At 39.1% G+C, this 17437-nt stretch overlaps 2 protein-coding genes across 5 annotated transcripts in view; both read right to left on the bottom strand.

Moving 5' to 3' along the window:
• The window catches only part of LOC127445817 (dedicator of cytokinesis protein 9-like), a 150196-nt gene extending 139838 nt beyond the window's left edge, over window positions 1–10358 (bottom strand). For all 3 annotated transcript variants that reach the window (XM_051706206.1, XM_051706208.1, XM_051706210.1), the window contains exon 1: window positions 9845–10358. In XM_051706206.1, coding sequence (XP_051562166.1) covers window positions 9845–9961 — 117 coding nt within the window. In that variant the 5' untranslated portion in view covers window positions 9962–10358. The remainder of the gene's footprint in view (window positions 1–9844) is intronic.
• Window positions 10359–10976: 618 nt separating this feature from the next.
• LOC127445823 (bone morphogenetic protein receptor type-2-like) overlaps window positions 10977–17437 on the bottom strand; it is a 42353-nt gene continuing 35892 nt past the window's right edge. For both annotated transcript variants that reach the window (XM_051706225.1, XM_051706226.1), the window contains exons 12-13: window positions 15708–16888; window positions 10977–13929 (exon numbers count right to left, since the gene is read on the bottom strand). In XM_051706225.1, coding sequence (XP_051562185.1) covers window positions 13661–13929; window positions 15708–16888 — 1450 coding nt within the window. In that variant the 3' untranslated portion in view covers window positions 10977–13660. The remainder of the gene's footprint in view (window positions 13930–15707; window positions 16889–17437) is intronic.

Raw genomic sequence — 17437 nt, 5'->3', positions numbered from 1 at the left:
ATTTCATATATTTCATAACTGGACTAACCAGTGCACCAATCCTCACATCTGAAATGTTGATCTGGTCAATCTGAAATACTGGTGTCCTGAAAATCCAAAGGCTGTATAGACTTTGCACAGAAAAATAAGTTGAATACAAACTTGAATTGTGCCGCAGTGCAGGTTTATTGACACTTTTGAAAAATATCAAATAGATCTGCATGGTAAAGTCATAAGGACGGAGAAATGCACACACATTGCACTCCCAAAATTGTGTGACATGCTGTTGCTCCAAGACATGAGAAAAAGTTATTTAAAGTTTTTTGTCTGTGTGCAATAAAACGCAAGTACTTTATTAAATTTCCCCGGATGTGACAGTTTTGTTCATTTGAACACATGGGATGGAAACATGGCTTTATTAGCACTTTGTTCTTGCGATATTCTGATTTTTCACATAAATTACATTTGCAACTTGGATGGAAAAATAGCTAGTGTTATGGTCCCTTGGAAGCCAGTCTATTTCTTTAAATGCTTTTCTACAGAAACACATTTTATTAAAGGCATACTCAGTAATTTTTTTAAAGTATTTTGCTGTCCCATGATGGAGGACTTTATACTGGCAACTACAGGCAAGGATGCAGCATCATGCGAAAGCAAAGGTTTTTAGTTAGCAATGCTGAGGGTGCTGGGAAATACTGCCCCCAGCACTCTGAACATCTAGCACTCTGAGCTTCTTTCTCTGACTCTCAGCTCAGTATATCATACTATCCTGCAATACATAGGTCACATGATCAAAGGCTTCTTAGTGTCCTTTATCAAGCCCCCAGGACAAAGAGTGTTTAAAAATAGAACAGACACCCAAGCTCCCCTCATCCATTATAAATGGTAGTAGATATCTAGTCAGCAGGCCTCACCTGCTCCAAATACAGAACAACACAGTCACCAATGTACTTGTCATGAATACAGCCTCTGTAGTTCCTCCCTCTCACCACCAGAGGGCTCCATCACCTGAATATTGACTTTTACTCTCTGAACTCCATTTCCCATAATCCCCGTACCTTGCACTGATTACCTGCTCACCTGTCCCTCATTTACTCAGCTATTTAAAACTAACTCTCACTGGCTGTCATGGCGAAGTCTTGTTTTGCCCTGGCTGCCATCTCTGAGCGTTCTCTGTATTTACTGCCTTTTCTGTGTATGATTCTGGACTGTTTACCCTGTTTTGCTGCCTGCCTACTGTTACTGCTCTGTTTACCTGGATATTACCTGTTATTGCCTGCCGCCTGCCCTGACCTTTTGCCTATTTAATACTATCTCTCCGATTTGCCTTGTATATTACTATTGCTGGTGATTGATCCCTGCCTGCCTACATTACTACGTTTATTGTTAATAAAGCTGCACATGGATCTCAACTCCAATGACTCATCGTTACAGTACTAATGAGGCCAATTATCTACATTTCAGATATATTTAAATTTAGGACTCTTGAAATACAGCAGTAAAACAAGAAACGAAAAGTACGCCAAACTTCCTACACAGCATTACATGATATTACATAAATACACAGTAAATTTGGCATAGAATAAAACATATTATTACACAGGTCTCTGAAAAAACTTCATCAGTCAATCGTGGCATTCTGCAGTAAAATATTTTTGTATAATGACCACGATACTGAATAACTGATTTAGTATAGTTTGCAACCGATTTCCAACATAGCTGTACTAGATTCATGTTTCACACATCACTCCACAATCTATTTATTCTCACATAATTACATCATTTAAAGTCAATAAATCAAAATTTTGATTGATGTTCATTTATAATAAGTCGGATAATGTACAGTTGGCCAGTCATTCTCGGCAAATAAACTTTTTTGGGGTAATACAAGACAACTCTGCTTTGTGTCAGAGTCCTGATCATCCTGTCACGGTTTGTTTTGCGATGATGACCAGCTGACTGTGCATTATCACGTACATATGTAATACAGTGCAATAGGTTAGAATTATATTTAAATTTACTTGATTATATAGGGGTAGATTATTCAGAGTCATAGTAACTTGAGCTATAATAGTGAGAGTTTCTAGTTTTATCCAATGTTTGCTGCCCAGACAGGGTCACAAGCAGCCCATCTGGGAGGGTAACAGAAACCATGGGTAGGGCCTTTGATATGTGTGACAAAACACAGAGCACAGATGCACACATACACAAACCTGTTGAAAGAAACAGGCATAGACAGCTGTGTGATTACAAATATGAATTAACTGCAGTAGATTATTGAAGTGTGTGTGTCGGTGGAGGAGATGAGCCATTAATTGAAATGTAACACTCATATTGATCCAAATGCACATTCATGCCCCTGGCCACTTATCCCCAATGAGTTGGAGTCACGACAGCCCCAGTGTTAACCGGGTTTCAACACAAGCACAGAAAATATGGTAGCGATCAGTCACACAATCTATCAGTGATCAGGGCCCATATTCACAAAGATTTTTATCTTACCACTTGGAGTTCTCCAAAGAGTTCCTAGCTAGGAGTTTTTGCTTAAAACCTATTCAAAAAAACTGCTAAGAGCTACTTAGTTAGACGGAGTTGACCCCGTTGCTAGATAGATAGATAGATAGATTGATAGATAGATAGATAGATAGATAGATAGATAGATAGATAGATAGATAGATAGATAGATAGACAGGCAGAAAGATAGATACACTATATTGCTGAAAGTATTCGCTCATCTGCCTTTAGACGCATATGAACTTAAGTGACATCCCATTCTTAATCCATAGGGTTTAATATGACATCGGCCCACCCTTTGCAGCTATAACAGCTTCAACTCTTCTGGAAAGGCTTTCCACAAGGTTTAGGAGTGTGTTTATGGGAATTTTTGACCATTCTTCCAGAAGCGCATTTGTGAGGTCAGACACTGATGTTGGACGAGAAGGCCTGGCTCGCAGTCTTCGCTCTAATTCATCCCAAAGGTGCTTTATCGAGTTGAGGTCAGGACTCTGTGCAGGCCAGTCAAGTTCTTCCACACCAAACTCGCTCATCCATGTCTTTATGGACCTTGCTTTGTGCACTGGTGCGCAGTCATGTTGGAACAGGAAGGGGCCATCCCCAAAATGTTCCCACAAAGTTGGGAGCATGGAATTGTCCAAAATCTCTTGGTATGCTGAAGCATTCAGAGTTCCTTTCACTGGAACTAAGGGGCCAAGCCCAGCTCCTGAAAAACAACCCCACACCATAATCCCCCCTCCACCAAACTTCACAGTTGGCACAATGCAGTCAGACAAGTACCGTTCTCCTGGCAACCGCCAAACTCAGACTAGTCCATCAGATTGCCAGATGGAGAAGCGTGATTCGTCACTCCAGAGAACGCGTCTCCACTGCTCTAGAGTCCAGTGGCGGCGTGCTTTACACCACTGCATCCGACGCTTTGCATTGCACTTGGTGATGTATGGCTTGGATGCAGCTGCTCGGCCATGGAAACCCATTCCATGAAGCTCTCTACGCACTGTTCTTGAGCTAATCTGAAGGCCACATGAACTTTGGAGGTCTGTAGCGATTGACTCTGCAGAAAGTTGGCGACCTCTGCGCACTATGCGCCTCAGCATCCGCTGACCCCGCTCTGTCATTTTACGTGGCCTACCACTTCGTGGCTGAGTTGCTGTCATTCCCAATCGCTTCCACTTTGTTATAATACCACTGACAGTTGACTGTGGAATATTTAGTAGCAAGGAAATTTCTCCTGTGGCCATGGAAGTGATTGGAACACCTGAATTCAATTATTTGGATGGGTGAGCGAATACTTTTGGCAATATGGTGTAGATAGATATTTTTCGGTTGATGAACATTTCTTCATTCTGAGTTGAATCAAAACACCGGGTAGCCCCGCATTTGCCGTGATTCCCCTTTTTTCTCTGCAACGAGCGCACATCCACAGGAAAAAGTACACTATGATTTGTCGGACGATGTCCAGTCTGGAAAGGGCATAGTTGATAGATATTCTGCTGACGGATGAACATCCGCGCTACACAGTTTTATTTTGATGTGACCAGGTAGCGCATAGTTGTCAAATCCTTTATCTCTGGTGTAATTGGGTTGTTTCAGTTTTTGGGAGAGGTAACTGCATCTCTAACTAAGTTTACATTAATAAAAATACCCTCGCGATTCAGACGATACCTTTTTTAAAGTTCAATGTAAACATTATAATATTTATAATATTATAATATTATATTATTAAAATACATCGATTCAGTTGTGATTCAGGCAATACCATTTTAAAAGGTCAATGTCATAATAATATTCTAATATATTGTTTTTAGTGTGGATTGATGAGAGCAATGCTTCGGATCGTTTGTGGGTCACTCTTAGGGATTTAGAAGTCCACAGAACTATTTACTAAAATAGTCAGAACTGTAAGCCTGTGAAAAAATTGCCACCACGATGCTAGGGTGTTCTGAATGATTGCCAGGGCTTGGCTATGCAGTTGCTAGGGTGTTCTGGGTGGTTGCTAGGGCATTGCTAGTGTGTTACTGGTCCAAGTCAAAATAGCCACCCAAAGGTCTCTATGATATTCTTGTCCCTAGATATGGCTCAAATTCCTTCTTAAAAGTATGTATGCAATTTTTTTCATTGTCTGCTAAGAACAACAAGCTGCACAATTTGCAGTATCATTCATGTCTTTAAAACAAACACTGTGGGACGAGATCATAGTTTTCATTTTCAGTGCATTCATGGGTGTCTAAATGTGTTCTCCTTACCAATTTTCAAATCAAGCCCTCCCACTCCCTGCAGATCTATTTGATCAGTGACATGTGAACACCGGAACAGACAAATTCAGCTTTATGGGCTGATTTCCCATCTACACACTCTAAAGTTGTTCAAGTGACATATAAAGAATAATGCTTAAGTGGGTTTATGCTTAAACATGAAAAATGGGTTAAATAGAGATAGAGAGATACAAGAAAAAGTGAGAGAGAAAGAGAGAAAAAATTGTCAGAAAGTGACATTTGAAAAGAAATTAGGAACCATTGACTCTAAGTTCCATTAGTGGACCCCAGCATTACTGTTTAGCAGCCATTGCCACATACTTATTTAGCAGAGAAACTGTGTGTGTGTGTGTGTGTGTGTGTGTGTGTCATCATACACAGTTTCTAACACACATCATACACAGTTTATAAACCATCTTTCGTTTGCCTCACCTTTTTATGTTCTTTCTTTGATTATCAAGCATGTCATTAAAATGTACAGCACAAAGCCAAACTTAATTGATGTCAAAGGGCAAACTCCAAGTCTAATCCTTGAACCATGAGTAACCATGGTTATATTAGATGGACTGGAAAACAAGCTGCTTTGGTTCAATGCTTAACAAATCAGGGTCTTGTAGGTTGACCCACAAATCTGGGGAACTGCCATGGTGCCTTCCAGTAGCAGGACATGACAACACAAAGAGTTTATTTACTGTGGAAGTAGACCTAACAGCATTTTAATGTTGTGACTTCCCTTTTGCCTGTGTGACTTGGGAGTTTACCAATGACAGGAAGAGTTACAGTATGTACCCATAGGTGGGTAGAGTAGCCAAAATCTTACTCAAGTAAAAGTACAATTACTTTAAAAAAAATAATTACTCAAGTAGAAGTAAAAGAAGTAATGTTAAAAATTACTCGAGTAAGAGTAAGAAAGTATCCAATTAAAAGAACACTCAAGTAGCGAGTAATTAGTTACATCCACATATAACATAATGGACATTTACACCCCAATATTCTGTTACATAATACACATTTAACATGTATTACACAATAATAATAATACTAATAATAATAATCATTCTTCTTCTTCTACTTCTTCTTATTATTATTTTAAATGGAAATTGTCACCATACACCCTCATGATGTTTCAAACCATATTACTTTTTTTCTTCCATGGAACACAATTAAGGAGATGTAAGACAGAATTTACTTAGTCTCCATTTACTTCCATTGTATGTTTTTTTTTTCCCCTCCATATTTTAAAAGGGAACGGTGACTGAGACTGTCAGTCCCTAACATTCTATCTAACATCTTTTGGGTTCCACAAAATACAGAAAGTCACACGGGTTTGGAACAACATGAGGGCGGGGAAATGATGACAGAACATTCATTTACGCTGAACTATTACTTTAAGGACACTTGTCAGATTTGGACGAATCCGTCAATTAGAAGATATGTTTGGAAACCAGCTGCTAGTAATTATTATGATGAAAACTGTGAACAATGTCCCACAGACCCAATAAGATATAATGCTGAATAAAACGAAGCAAGATCATGCTTTATTAATTCCTACTGTCGCTATTTCAAAAGTAGTTACAGTATTTTCAGTGTCGAAAGAATTTAGATAATTAGTTCTGTACACTTAGGGAAAACTACACCTTATCTCTGTGTTTGAAAGCGTATTAGGCTCATTTAAGTTCAGAGCTTGTTTTCTGTTGTCCATAAGAAAAATGCGCCGCATCTGTGAAAAGCAGGAATGCTGTGCATTTGCAGAAATACTGTCAAGCTCGCTCTCCAGAAGTCAAACACGCAATCGGCAAAGCAAAAGACATTTACACTAAACGCAGATGTCTACATGGATTTATACAGTAGGAACTGATATATTGCAGCACTGATATAAAATGTATACTTATAAACTGAGGTCATAAGAGCCCATAGTTACAGAATCACCCTAAAAATGACCATGACACAGACAAACCCATGTTATCATTATCGCCAACACTTATCAAGCTGCAATTTAAATCTTGAAATATCCCCTTGTCTAGGTGTAAAATTAAGGCATTGCATCATGAAAGAAAGAATTTTTTTGAGCGCTTGCTGCTCACTTAAAATTAAATTAAATGAAAACCAGTAATGTAATGACAGGAACGTCGCTCATTGTAACAAAATAAAAGTTACAAAAATTCATTTGAAATTTACTTGAGTAAGAGTGTAAAGTACCCACCATTAAATATATTCTTAAAAGTAATTTTTTTCCAACAACAAAAAAAAGTAAATGTAGCGCATTACTACTCACCTCAGTATGTCCCTTGCTAATGGTCACAATGGTGACAGAGCCGGATATTAACCCCACCAAGGTCATTCCCCATGAATTCATTCCCTCAAGGCCCACCCATGAATTGCAGTTACATTCTCCCTTCCCTCTCAGGCCACAAGGGGGCAGACTATAACTGTCTAATTGAGCCATAACTGCTGCCTGAGTCTTAATTGAGCTTTTAGTATATTTAAATATAAAATTTAAAAAAAATACAAAAACTAACTTGCTTTTTTGGGGCCCCCTGGGGCCTTGGGGGCCCTAAGTGACTGCTTTTACCGCATATAGCTGCAAACGGCCCTGCTTCCCAGGCTCTTAACAATTAGGCTACAACTTAACATTTTCAAATGTGGAAGTGAATGAAGAGACCATAACAATTTATTAACTAGTCTCAGTCTATATGGCACAACCACAGACCGCCCACAGTCCAGTCACTGACCAACTGATGCATACTGCACACAAAACCAGAAAGCATTTTCTCAATCTGGCAAGGCCTAATCTGGCTTTACACAACTTCACACAAGCGATTTTTTATTTTTATTTTATTTTTATCAGTCTGCTTGTAAACCAAGTTTTAAGGTACCAGGTTGATACAATGAGCACTACTGGACAAAAACTAATCAATGGATTTACTAAAGTGGTTAGGGGCATCAAATCTTTGAAAGATTTTAAAGATCAATTTATTTAATTAAAATGAATTTAAACCAAGCCAATCCTAGCCTGTGCATACATACATGTGCATATGCACACACTAGGGTCTCTCGACTGAAAATATCTTGTGCTCTTTAAGATGCATTTAAAACATGCAACGGTTAGATCAGGCAAGGATAATGTGGGACACTGTTTAAACAATGAAAATGACAGTGTCCATTTAATTATCACTGACATGCCAGAGCAGATTATCAGTACAAGAATTTTCCATTTCAGACCAGAGCTGCTTGCTTAATTCTTTGTTGCAACTTGATTTGATTGTATTCTATCCATTTAAATTTGTAAAATGGAAGTTTACTTAATCAGTTTGAGTTGGGACTACATGAATACTTTTTGGTGTTAATTTAGCATTGATGAAACTGGGCAGGGGATTTCCACTATCCAGCATGCTTTGCAAGGGACTCGAAAGGGATATGTTAATATGGGATAAAGTAAATTTTAAAATTAAGTGTTATTTTATGTGTTTTTGTGCGAGTTAAATATAAAGAGGGATACTTATTAGTGTTGTTTAATGTTTTGTTATGTTGAGATTTAGAAGAGTCTCTGTTATGTTTGTAGCTCAACTGGTAGACCATGGCACTAGCAACGCCAAGATCATGGGTTTGATTCCCAGGGAACACACAAACTGACACAATGTATACCTTGAATGCACTGTAAGTTGCTTTGGATAAAAGCATCTGCCAAATGCTTAAATGTATGTTGGAGTTTTGGGTGTTAACATTATGGTGAAGACTGGAGCTTGAGCTAATGAAATGGATTGCTCGCTTCGTGGAGCAATTGCTGGGCTAACCATTGCATAGTTACTAAACTACACTCTGTAGTGCTTCCAAAAAGCAGGTATTTAGCATGCAAACATTCACTTTTACTAGATAGTTCATATATAAATAATAAAGATTTATCTGTTACATTGGCACATCTAATTTTGTTGGGTTTACCCAATTTGACTTGAAAGTTCTTTGAACACAAAGTGTTTGTGTTGATATTACAAAATAATTTTAAGTTATGAAAACTCATTTCAAACACTTGGAACCATTGTCCACAATTGAATCAAGTTCAGCCAAAGAGTAACTTTTTTGAGCGTGGAGGGAATGCCGTGCCATTCTCTGAATTACTTCCAATTTGGTCTATAATTGTGGTATCAGTTTTTTCAGATAATCTTTGCACTAAACTAAACTGACTATAAGACGTTACCTAACTAAAAACAATGCAGCATCATTTTAAGAGCATAAAAATTCCCTGATCTTTAAATAGTGTACCTGGCGTAAGAAACAGTTTTTCCACAAAATGAGAATGGCAAACTTCAGTTCAGCGCTTTCATATGGTTTCCAAGTGTTACTTAGGTAAGGCAACAACTGAATTATGGTGGAATCAGATGGCTCACAATGATCTACATTAATTCCAGGTGGAACTTTCCTGTTTTTGCATAACAGCTAATGGATGAAGAGATGACATACTGAGTTTCCAAGACTCCTTCTGCTGTTCTGAAAGATGAAGTAATGCAGGTGACATTTCAACTGTTAAGCAAAGCTGCTGCTGGTAGAATCATTTCAGCAGGAAAGAGCACAGCTGGAAGCTTCTAAAAGCCTTTTTTTTTTTTTTTTACCCCAGTCCAATACAATCACAATCAGTGACTAGACACTGGTGGAAAACTTTTAATTTCAAAGAGGCATGGCTGGAAAGATGGAAGATGAAGCTGGCAATTATGGGGATTTGACAGAATATTACAGGTGGCAGGTGACATTATTCAAGGATATTTAATATGATACGAAGTTTGTCTATAATGAGCTGTAAAAATAATTAAAAAAAAAATAAAAAAACAAAAACAATTACAAAAAATAAAAAACATTTTTGAGGAGCTGTAAATTTATATCCAATCAGTAACATGTAGGCTATCTACTTATCAATTTAGAAACTTTCACGTGTGCCTGTTAACAGCCCTGTCCTATATTTCCTTATTTAGGTCATAACGTGGATACATTACAGCGGCTCTAGCCTACCTACTAATGGAGAGGCACTAAAGCAATAAAAGTGGGCTGCTCCTATAACCGATGCAGTTTAATCAAAAACAAACTTTAAAGACCCCTCCACTCACCACCAGTACAGAAGTGCGCACCACCTCGGAGACACTCTGGCGTAACTCTGCTGCGGTGCCGGGCTTACTCAGACCGCGCGTGAACTTTCGCGTTTCGGGCTGAGCTGACGAAGCCATCGCACATTGAGTCTGTTTGATAAAGGAAGTCTATGAACACATGGCTCTAGAAATAACACAGGCAGTCCCGCGAGGAAGTCCTCAATTGAGACCTGTCCTTCACAACTAAACGCGACGACGCATTCCTCAAAGTAATACCATGGAGCCAGACTGGGCATTTATCCACGTCGCAACTCCATACTTCTGTTTGTTTTAGCAGCGTCAGACAGTCAGAGAGGTAAAGCGTTCCCGTTGCGCCGCTACTTCGTAACCGCGAGTCTCTGGAGTCCCGCGCGCCGCTCCGTGCCAGTTTAGCACTGCCCGTGCGCGTGAGTGCGTGATGAGACTCCCGCGCGAGCAGCGACACCTCCTCTCAGTTTCACACAGCACAAACTCCAGCTCTGACACTGACAGCTATCCGAGCAAAGTGAGGTAGATTACTTACAATTCAGCACCACATGGTATCTTGAGCTCAGGATAGGGTTAAATAGGAGAACAACTGTGTCACTAGCACTGGATAACACTCACTATGAGACCTGAATGGCATACATAATGCATTATTAAGGTATTACTATTATTATAGGTTAATAATTATTAGTAGGTTTCATTACATAAAGTTAAAGCCTATCGTAATAGTAAAGGTGTAACCTATAAAAATGCTAATGCACTATAACTGTTATTATTTATAGAAAGATGTAACAGTTACAATGTGTATTATGAGACATTTAACTTTATAATGCATTAAGAATTCCTTTATAAAGATTTAAATAAACCGTTTTCACATAAAGTGTGCCAACTATTACGATACAAAACCATATTATTTGTGACGTTTTTAATTTTTAATTTAAATGTTGCTTTACTGTGATGGTAACAAACCAATAAACGTGCAACTAAAAGGTAAAAGGTTGGACTAACGTGTTTTAGTGCGCCGACTAGTGGTAATAGGGTCATACTGCAATTCCAATTGCTTGCGACAATAGATGAAAGTGAAGTTCCATTTTTCTTTTCCTCATACTATAAATAAGTTGAGACAATGCAAATGCAAAGCATAATTTAATTTAAATCTGCAAATAACAATACACAGTCTGTACCTTCTTATACAAATCACAATTTTCAAAAGGTCTCAGCAAGGGGGTAATAAAATGATTGACCACAACACTGATTACCACGATTGTTTTAACAGGAGAATAACATCATATGAACACTCACCCACACATACATGCACAAACACATACACACATGTGCATATACACATGCTAGGGTCTCGACTGAAAATATGTTTTGCTCTTTAAGATGCATTTAAAACATGCAACGGTCAGATCAGGCGAGGATAATGTGGGACACTGTTTAAACAATGAAAATGACAGTGTCCATTTAATTATCACTTACAAGACAGAGCAGATTATCAATACAATAATTTTCCATTTCAGACCAGAGCTGCTTGCTAAACGTGTTTGTGCATAGCACAAAATGCAGCTCTTGTGTGCTGTGCTTTTAAAAAAAACTATGATCAAGCTGATTAGACCTTTGGCCTTTGCCAGTTTGTTAACCTCTTGATCATAAAATGATTGGAACAGGTAAGTGCATATGAAGATGCACATCCCCACAGGTATAGATACAAACATGCAGCACAAAAACCTTTCACACAACCAGAGACAAGACACAAAGACACAGGAACAAACACAAGGATAACTGAACTTGTGCATTCATGCACACTACCTCACACACGTAGAAAAACAAACAAATAATAAGTAGGTCCAAAGCATATTATGTAAGACATTTTAAAGGGATAGTCACCCTCATGCCATCCCAGATATATTTGACTTTCTTTCTTTTGCTGAACACAAACAAAGATTTTTAGAACAATAATTCAGCTCTGTAGGTTTATACAATGCAAGAGAATGGGGTCCAAAACACTGAAGCTCCAAAAAGTACATAAGGCAGCATAAAAAAAAACAAACAAAAAAAAAACATTAGACTCCAGTGGTTTAATTAATGTCTTCTGAAGCAAACCAATCGGGTTTGGGTGAGAACAGACCAAAATGTAACTACATTTTCACTAGAAATCTTAAAATCTGCAGTCTCCTTGGCGATCATGATTTCAAGCTGGATTACACTTCCTAGCACCATCTAGCACTCTGTGCATTCGTCAAATACTAGGAAGTTAAATTGAGCTTGAAATTATGATCATGCCTAGAGACTGCAATAGCAAGATGTACAGTCAAAATTTGCTACATTTTGATCTGTTCTCACCCAAAATCTATTGTACTGCTTCAGAAGACATGGATTAAACCACTGGAGTTTTATGGGGTACTTTTATGCTGCCTTTGTGTGCTTCAAAGTTTCAAAGTGTTGGACCCAATTCACTTGCATTGTATGGATGTACAGAGTGAAGATATTCTTCTAAAAATCTTAATTTGTGTCCTGCAGAAGAAAGAAAATCATCCACATCTGGAATGGCATGAGGGTGAGTAAATGATGAGCGAATTTTTAATTTTTGGACAAACTATCCCTTTAACATGATCTAGAACAGTTAGTGTACTCGATACAGTGCAGCTCTGTCTTGTTTCTGAATAATGCTTGTAAACTGCCCAGAGAGCGAGAGGTCTGTGTCTGGTCAAATTAGATGTTGCCAAGTCTGTGTGCGGTCACACCACTTCTAAATATTGTCTTGAGTGTCTCCCTGATGCTGAGAGATATTTTGTGTCACACACTGAAAATTTGTTAAATTTGCTTTTTTTAAATGTCTATCGGTTTCTCTAAGAACTCAGAAGAGGAAGCCTTCTGTCTTTAAAGGAATAGGTTTTGCACATACAATGTTATTTTCAAATATTAGATGCTATGCCCACAGAGTCACATAGGAATTTCAGTAAAATTAGGTCTCATACATTTCAAAGTTCAAGGAAACTCCAGGTAAATTATTTGAGAAGGACATAAACATACTCTGCAGGTCTGCATGGCCAAAAATGTAAGCTTTGTCACCTTTTAGACAAATTTGTGAGAGTCATGGCATAATGTATTTAATTTAGATTCAAATAATTACATTAATGAGTAGCCCTCTACTCTGAAAACAGGGTTCCCACACAGTTTGACCAATTAATTTCCATTACTTTTCCAGTAGCTGATTACTGGATATGGATTTTTAAAAATCATTTTATAGAGATTGCACTCATTCAGAGCAATTTCTAGCCAAAATATTTTAGAGCGGAGCAAACCTAGAAAGGTCATATCAACAATAGAAATTCAAAAATCTTTTTCCATGAATTTTCATGATTTTTCCATGCCTAGAAATCACAATTATAAAATTCCCTGATATTTTCAGGTTTTGCATGACCGTGGGAACCCTGTGATGATTAAGTGTTAACACTAGTTTAAGATTACGGACCATTCTCCAAAATGGCCATACGTATGATTTGTGAATTGTAGCAGGAAAAAGTGCAACCAAAACAAGATGCATAATTTACACAAAAACATACAAATGTACTTCAAAAGAAGCCATGTTGAACTTGATAACATTAAACTTAAAGATGGCTGCATAGCTCTTTTCACTGTAAAGTAAGCCACTAAGACTCTTACTAATTGGGGTTAACTTTAAGACATGTAGTTTATAAGGTCCTGTCCACATCTGCCTCCACAGTCTTCAGAAATAGTTTTTTTTTTTTTCAGAGCTGTTGAGTTCGATTTTAGCCTGTCTCATTACCCGTCTTTCAAGTTTAAAGTTCAAAAGTCACAATCATTGGAGAAGCAAGATCCTCCTCGATTTCCTAAATACACTGCTGAGGCCGATTTAGATCTGCTGGTACCGGCCTGACCCTGATTCTGGTTCTGACCGAGCCCTCCATGACAAATGTTGTTGTTAAGCTCAGCATCCATTGTTTCCGTGGTGATGGCCCAGCTGGCAGGACGCCACTTCTTCAGAGCGTAAGGAGTCTTCACTCGCTTCTTGATTTTTTCTCCTGATCCCTCTGTCATGTTGCCATCAGACTTGCCTGCGGTGGGAGAAATTACCTTGTTTAATCGTTGTTTAGGGGGCAATTGTCTAGCTATAGTCATGTGAAATGTTTAATAGTAAAACATTGGACCTCATTCATGAAACACGAGCAGAATGAATATCTGTGTAAATTGTTAATTAAAAAATTATTATATTATAATAAGATGTTTTTTTCTGCTCATGTTGCATGAGACCAATTTTTGTGTTTATAGAGTCTGTGTGAGTATACATTTGCGAACATGCTGGTCTGTTGGTGTAAAAATGGATGACGATAGTGTTTACAATAAAACAAGAGTGAGAACCACATTAACCTCAGTGGCTTGTGAATGCCCAATTTTAGTAGCCACTTACAAGACATTATATTTTTCCAATTTAAATACACAAAGAAACTCGCTATATAGATATTTAAGTCCTTTTTTACTATAAATTCTCCTCCCTGCCCAGTAGGTGGCGATATGCAAGAATAATGTAAGTGGAGATTTATAGTAAAAAATGATTAAATATTGATCTGTTTCTTACCCACACCTATCATATCGCTTCTAAAGTATGGATTTAAACACTACAGTCGTGTGGATTACTTTTATGCTGCCATTATGTTATTTTTGGACCTTCAAAGTTCTGGCCACCATTCACTTGCATTGTATGAACATACAGAGCTGAGATATTTTTCTAAAAATCTTTGTTTGTGTTCTGCAGAAGAAAGAAAGTTTTGGGATGGCATGAGGGTGAGTCAATGATGAGAGAATTAATTTTTTTTTAGTGAACTTTCCCTTTAAGGCCTTTTCACACCAAACGCAAATTTTTTGCTGCGATTTCTCACCGCAATTAACATTTTGAATAGAAACAATAGATTCCTAACGAGCCATTCACACCTGGAGCAAACATTTGCGATGCGACAAAGTGAAGCTTTTTTTAACAGTGAGTGTTAGAAGTGATAAAAAATGTAAATTAACTCACCGAAAACACACGGCCAAATGGTGTTCAGGGTCAATAGGTTTGCTTTATATCATTCGAGAACGGATCAAAAAGGGTGCCACCAGCAGATGCAAAGTCTCAAATTCATCAATAGACATTTTAAAGTATTGATTTACATTTACGCATTTGGCAGACGCTTTTATCCAAAGCGACTTACAGTGCCCTTATTACAGGGACAACCCCCCTGGAGCAACCTGGAGTTAAGTGCCTTACTCAAGGACACAATGGTGGTGGCTGTGGGGATTGAACCAACAACATTTTGCTTACCAGTTCAGTGCTTTAGTCCACTACGCCACCACCACTCCATTGATGAAAACGATCATGATGCAACTTCAACTCCTGTATCAATCTGTGAAACTCCCCGTGTTCCTCTCTTCTCTCAAGAACGGGGTTAACCCACTATCAACGCCTTTTTCTTCTCTGTTCCTCGTTGAGCAAAATAACAATAAACTAATCATTGCTGCTGCTTGAAGAGAAATCCATCTTTTTTCAGCTCGCTAGAGAACTCGCTTGCCAACTTTTAAGTAGTTCTTCCTCTCCTCTATCATAGGCAGAGGGCGGACCAGCTAAGAGGTGTGTTGATCCACCTACCATACGCAGGTAAAACTGCTTGTTGATTACCCTATTGTAAAGGAGTGAATGTGTGTAATGGTGTACACTCGCGTCACTTTCTATGTGAAAATACACTTCACATAATCGCATCACTTCCAGTGTGAAAGGCCAAAGAAATAAAAGAAAGGAAGAAAGAAAGAAAAAGAAATAAGACCATTGTTATATCATATACAACCATTCTATACTCACCTAACAATGGCAGTGTGGTGATGGACAGATCCAGTGAGTTGGGCCTTTCGGGTCTGCGCACCCGGTTCTGTCTGAGCAGGGCCTCTCTATGTGTCTGGACTGTGCTCTGGGCCTGTGAAGGAACCACGGCTGCAGCAGGACAGGGACCAGGCAGTGCAACAGTCTCCAGGGTAGAGGAGGATGGAGCTTCCCCTGTTGGAGCAACACTCTCACTGTTCTCTCCTCCTTCCCCTCCTCCCTCAGTATCTCTGTCACCATCTCCCTCTCCGTTGTTGTTATTGCTGTTGTTGTTGTTTGTGTTGTCAGGACGCGCCTCTCTTCTCAGTAGAGGCTCCTGCTCATCAGGGCTAGTCGTCAAGAGGCTAAAGGTCAAGTCCTCTGAACTCAACGCCACACTTCCTGCTGACTCAGGTGCTGCTCCGGCTGCGTATTTATTAGCTGTTGCCACAGTTTCGTTGTTAGCAACAACAATCAGCCGAGGCTCATGTGCTGTGCTCACCACACTGGCTTTGGCCATGCCCATCTCAACTTTTTTCAGATTGGACTTGCCAAGATTTCCAAATTTCTTCCGCAGTGATGAAGAAGAGGATGTTGGTGTTTTTCCAGAGGGCTTAACGTGAAGGCTCAGGCTACTTGGTCTCTTAGGGATGTTTTGCTGCTTAGGTAAGATGGTTGGTGGGGTGTCGGCATGGCGCCCGGAACCCACTGACCCTGAAACATCAGCGGCCATGTTCAAGAGAGGGTAGAGCGGTCTGTGCAAGTTTGCTGTTTCCGGAGGGTAGAACTTTTTCTGCGAATATTCCATTAGATTCTCATCAGAGCTCTCCCGTAGGTTCTTCTGGACTTCGCTTGGGTCCAGTTTTGTTGTTTCTAGGTCCTCCTGAGTCAGCAGAGTACAAAGAGGGCCACTATTGCCCTCTGGTGGAGGTTGGTTGGCAGGGCAGGTGTCTGAGATGGGTGTGGGGGTGGAGCTCTCTACGCCAGACTGCCGTGATTGGGCCTGCTGCCACTCGTAGTTAATACAGTTCCTGTTCTTCTCTGCAGGATTTGACGCTGCCACTGAGGATGGGCCTGCTGAGGTGTCATTGTTGAGTGCGGAACTCTCATGGTCTTCAGTGTTTGTGGATGAGTTTTCGAGGCAAGAACCCTCTTTAGGCGTCAGCCGTCCCATAGAGAAGTTCCTATATAAGATACAGAAGCACAAAGACTTATTACAGTCACAAGAACATATTAAATGAATTTTAAAAATCAGCGATGATTTGTAACAGTTAAAATAATACTGTTTTAAGCCCCTTGAACTCTTTGGACCCGGCAGTGGGTCCACTGGCGGGGCCAAACATGTATGTTAAGTTTGCGCTTAAATTGTAAAAGTCCCTGGATATATAAGACCCCGTTTACACCTGGTCACTTAAATGCGTCTGCTATGACCACTTGTGTTCAGATTTCAAGGGGAGAGTCTCTGTTTTATGATGACATACTGTACATCAATCACTGTGTAATTGTGTTACTGCATAATAATAAAATGCAAAAAAAGTAATAAATGGCGTGCTGTTTCTCCCAGATGCATCTTAAATTTAATCTAAGCACAAAAGCAAAATTTTGAGCAGAATTCTCTATGTTAGTGAATTACCTGTGTTAAACGAGCTTCAGATGTTTGTGCTTCTCATTTGTGTCTCTCCATGTTGATATCAGACAAACTAAAGTAGATCCATGAAGTTCTTGTGCTTTAT

The sequence above is a fragment of the Myxocyprinus asiaticus genome, chromosome 9, assembly GCF_019703515.2.
Source record: "Myxocyprinus asiaticus isolate MX2 ecotype Aquarium Trade chromosome 9, UBuf_Myxa_2, whole genome shotgun sequence".
NCBI lineage: Eukaryota > Metazoa > Chordata > Actinopteri > Cypriniformes > Catostomidae > Myxocyprinus > Myxocyprinus asiaticus.
The sequence above is the reverse complement of the archived record's forward strand: the minus strand, read 5'-3'. Positions and strand labels throughout refer to the sequence as shown.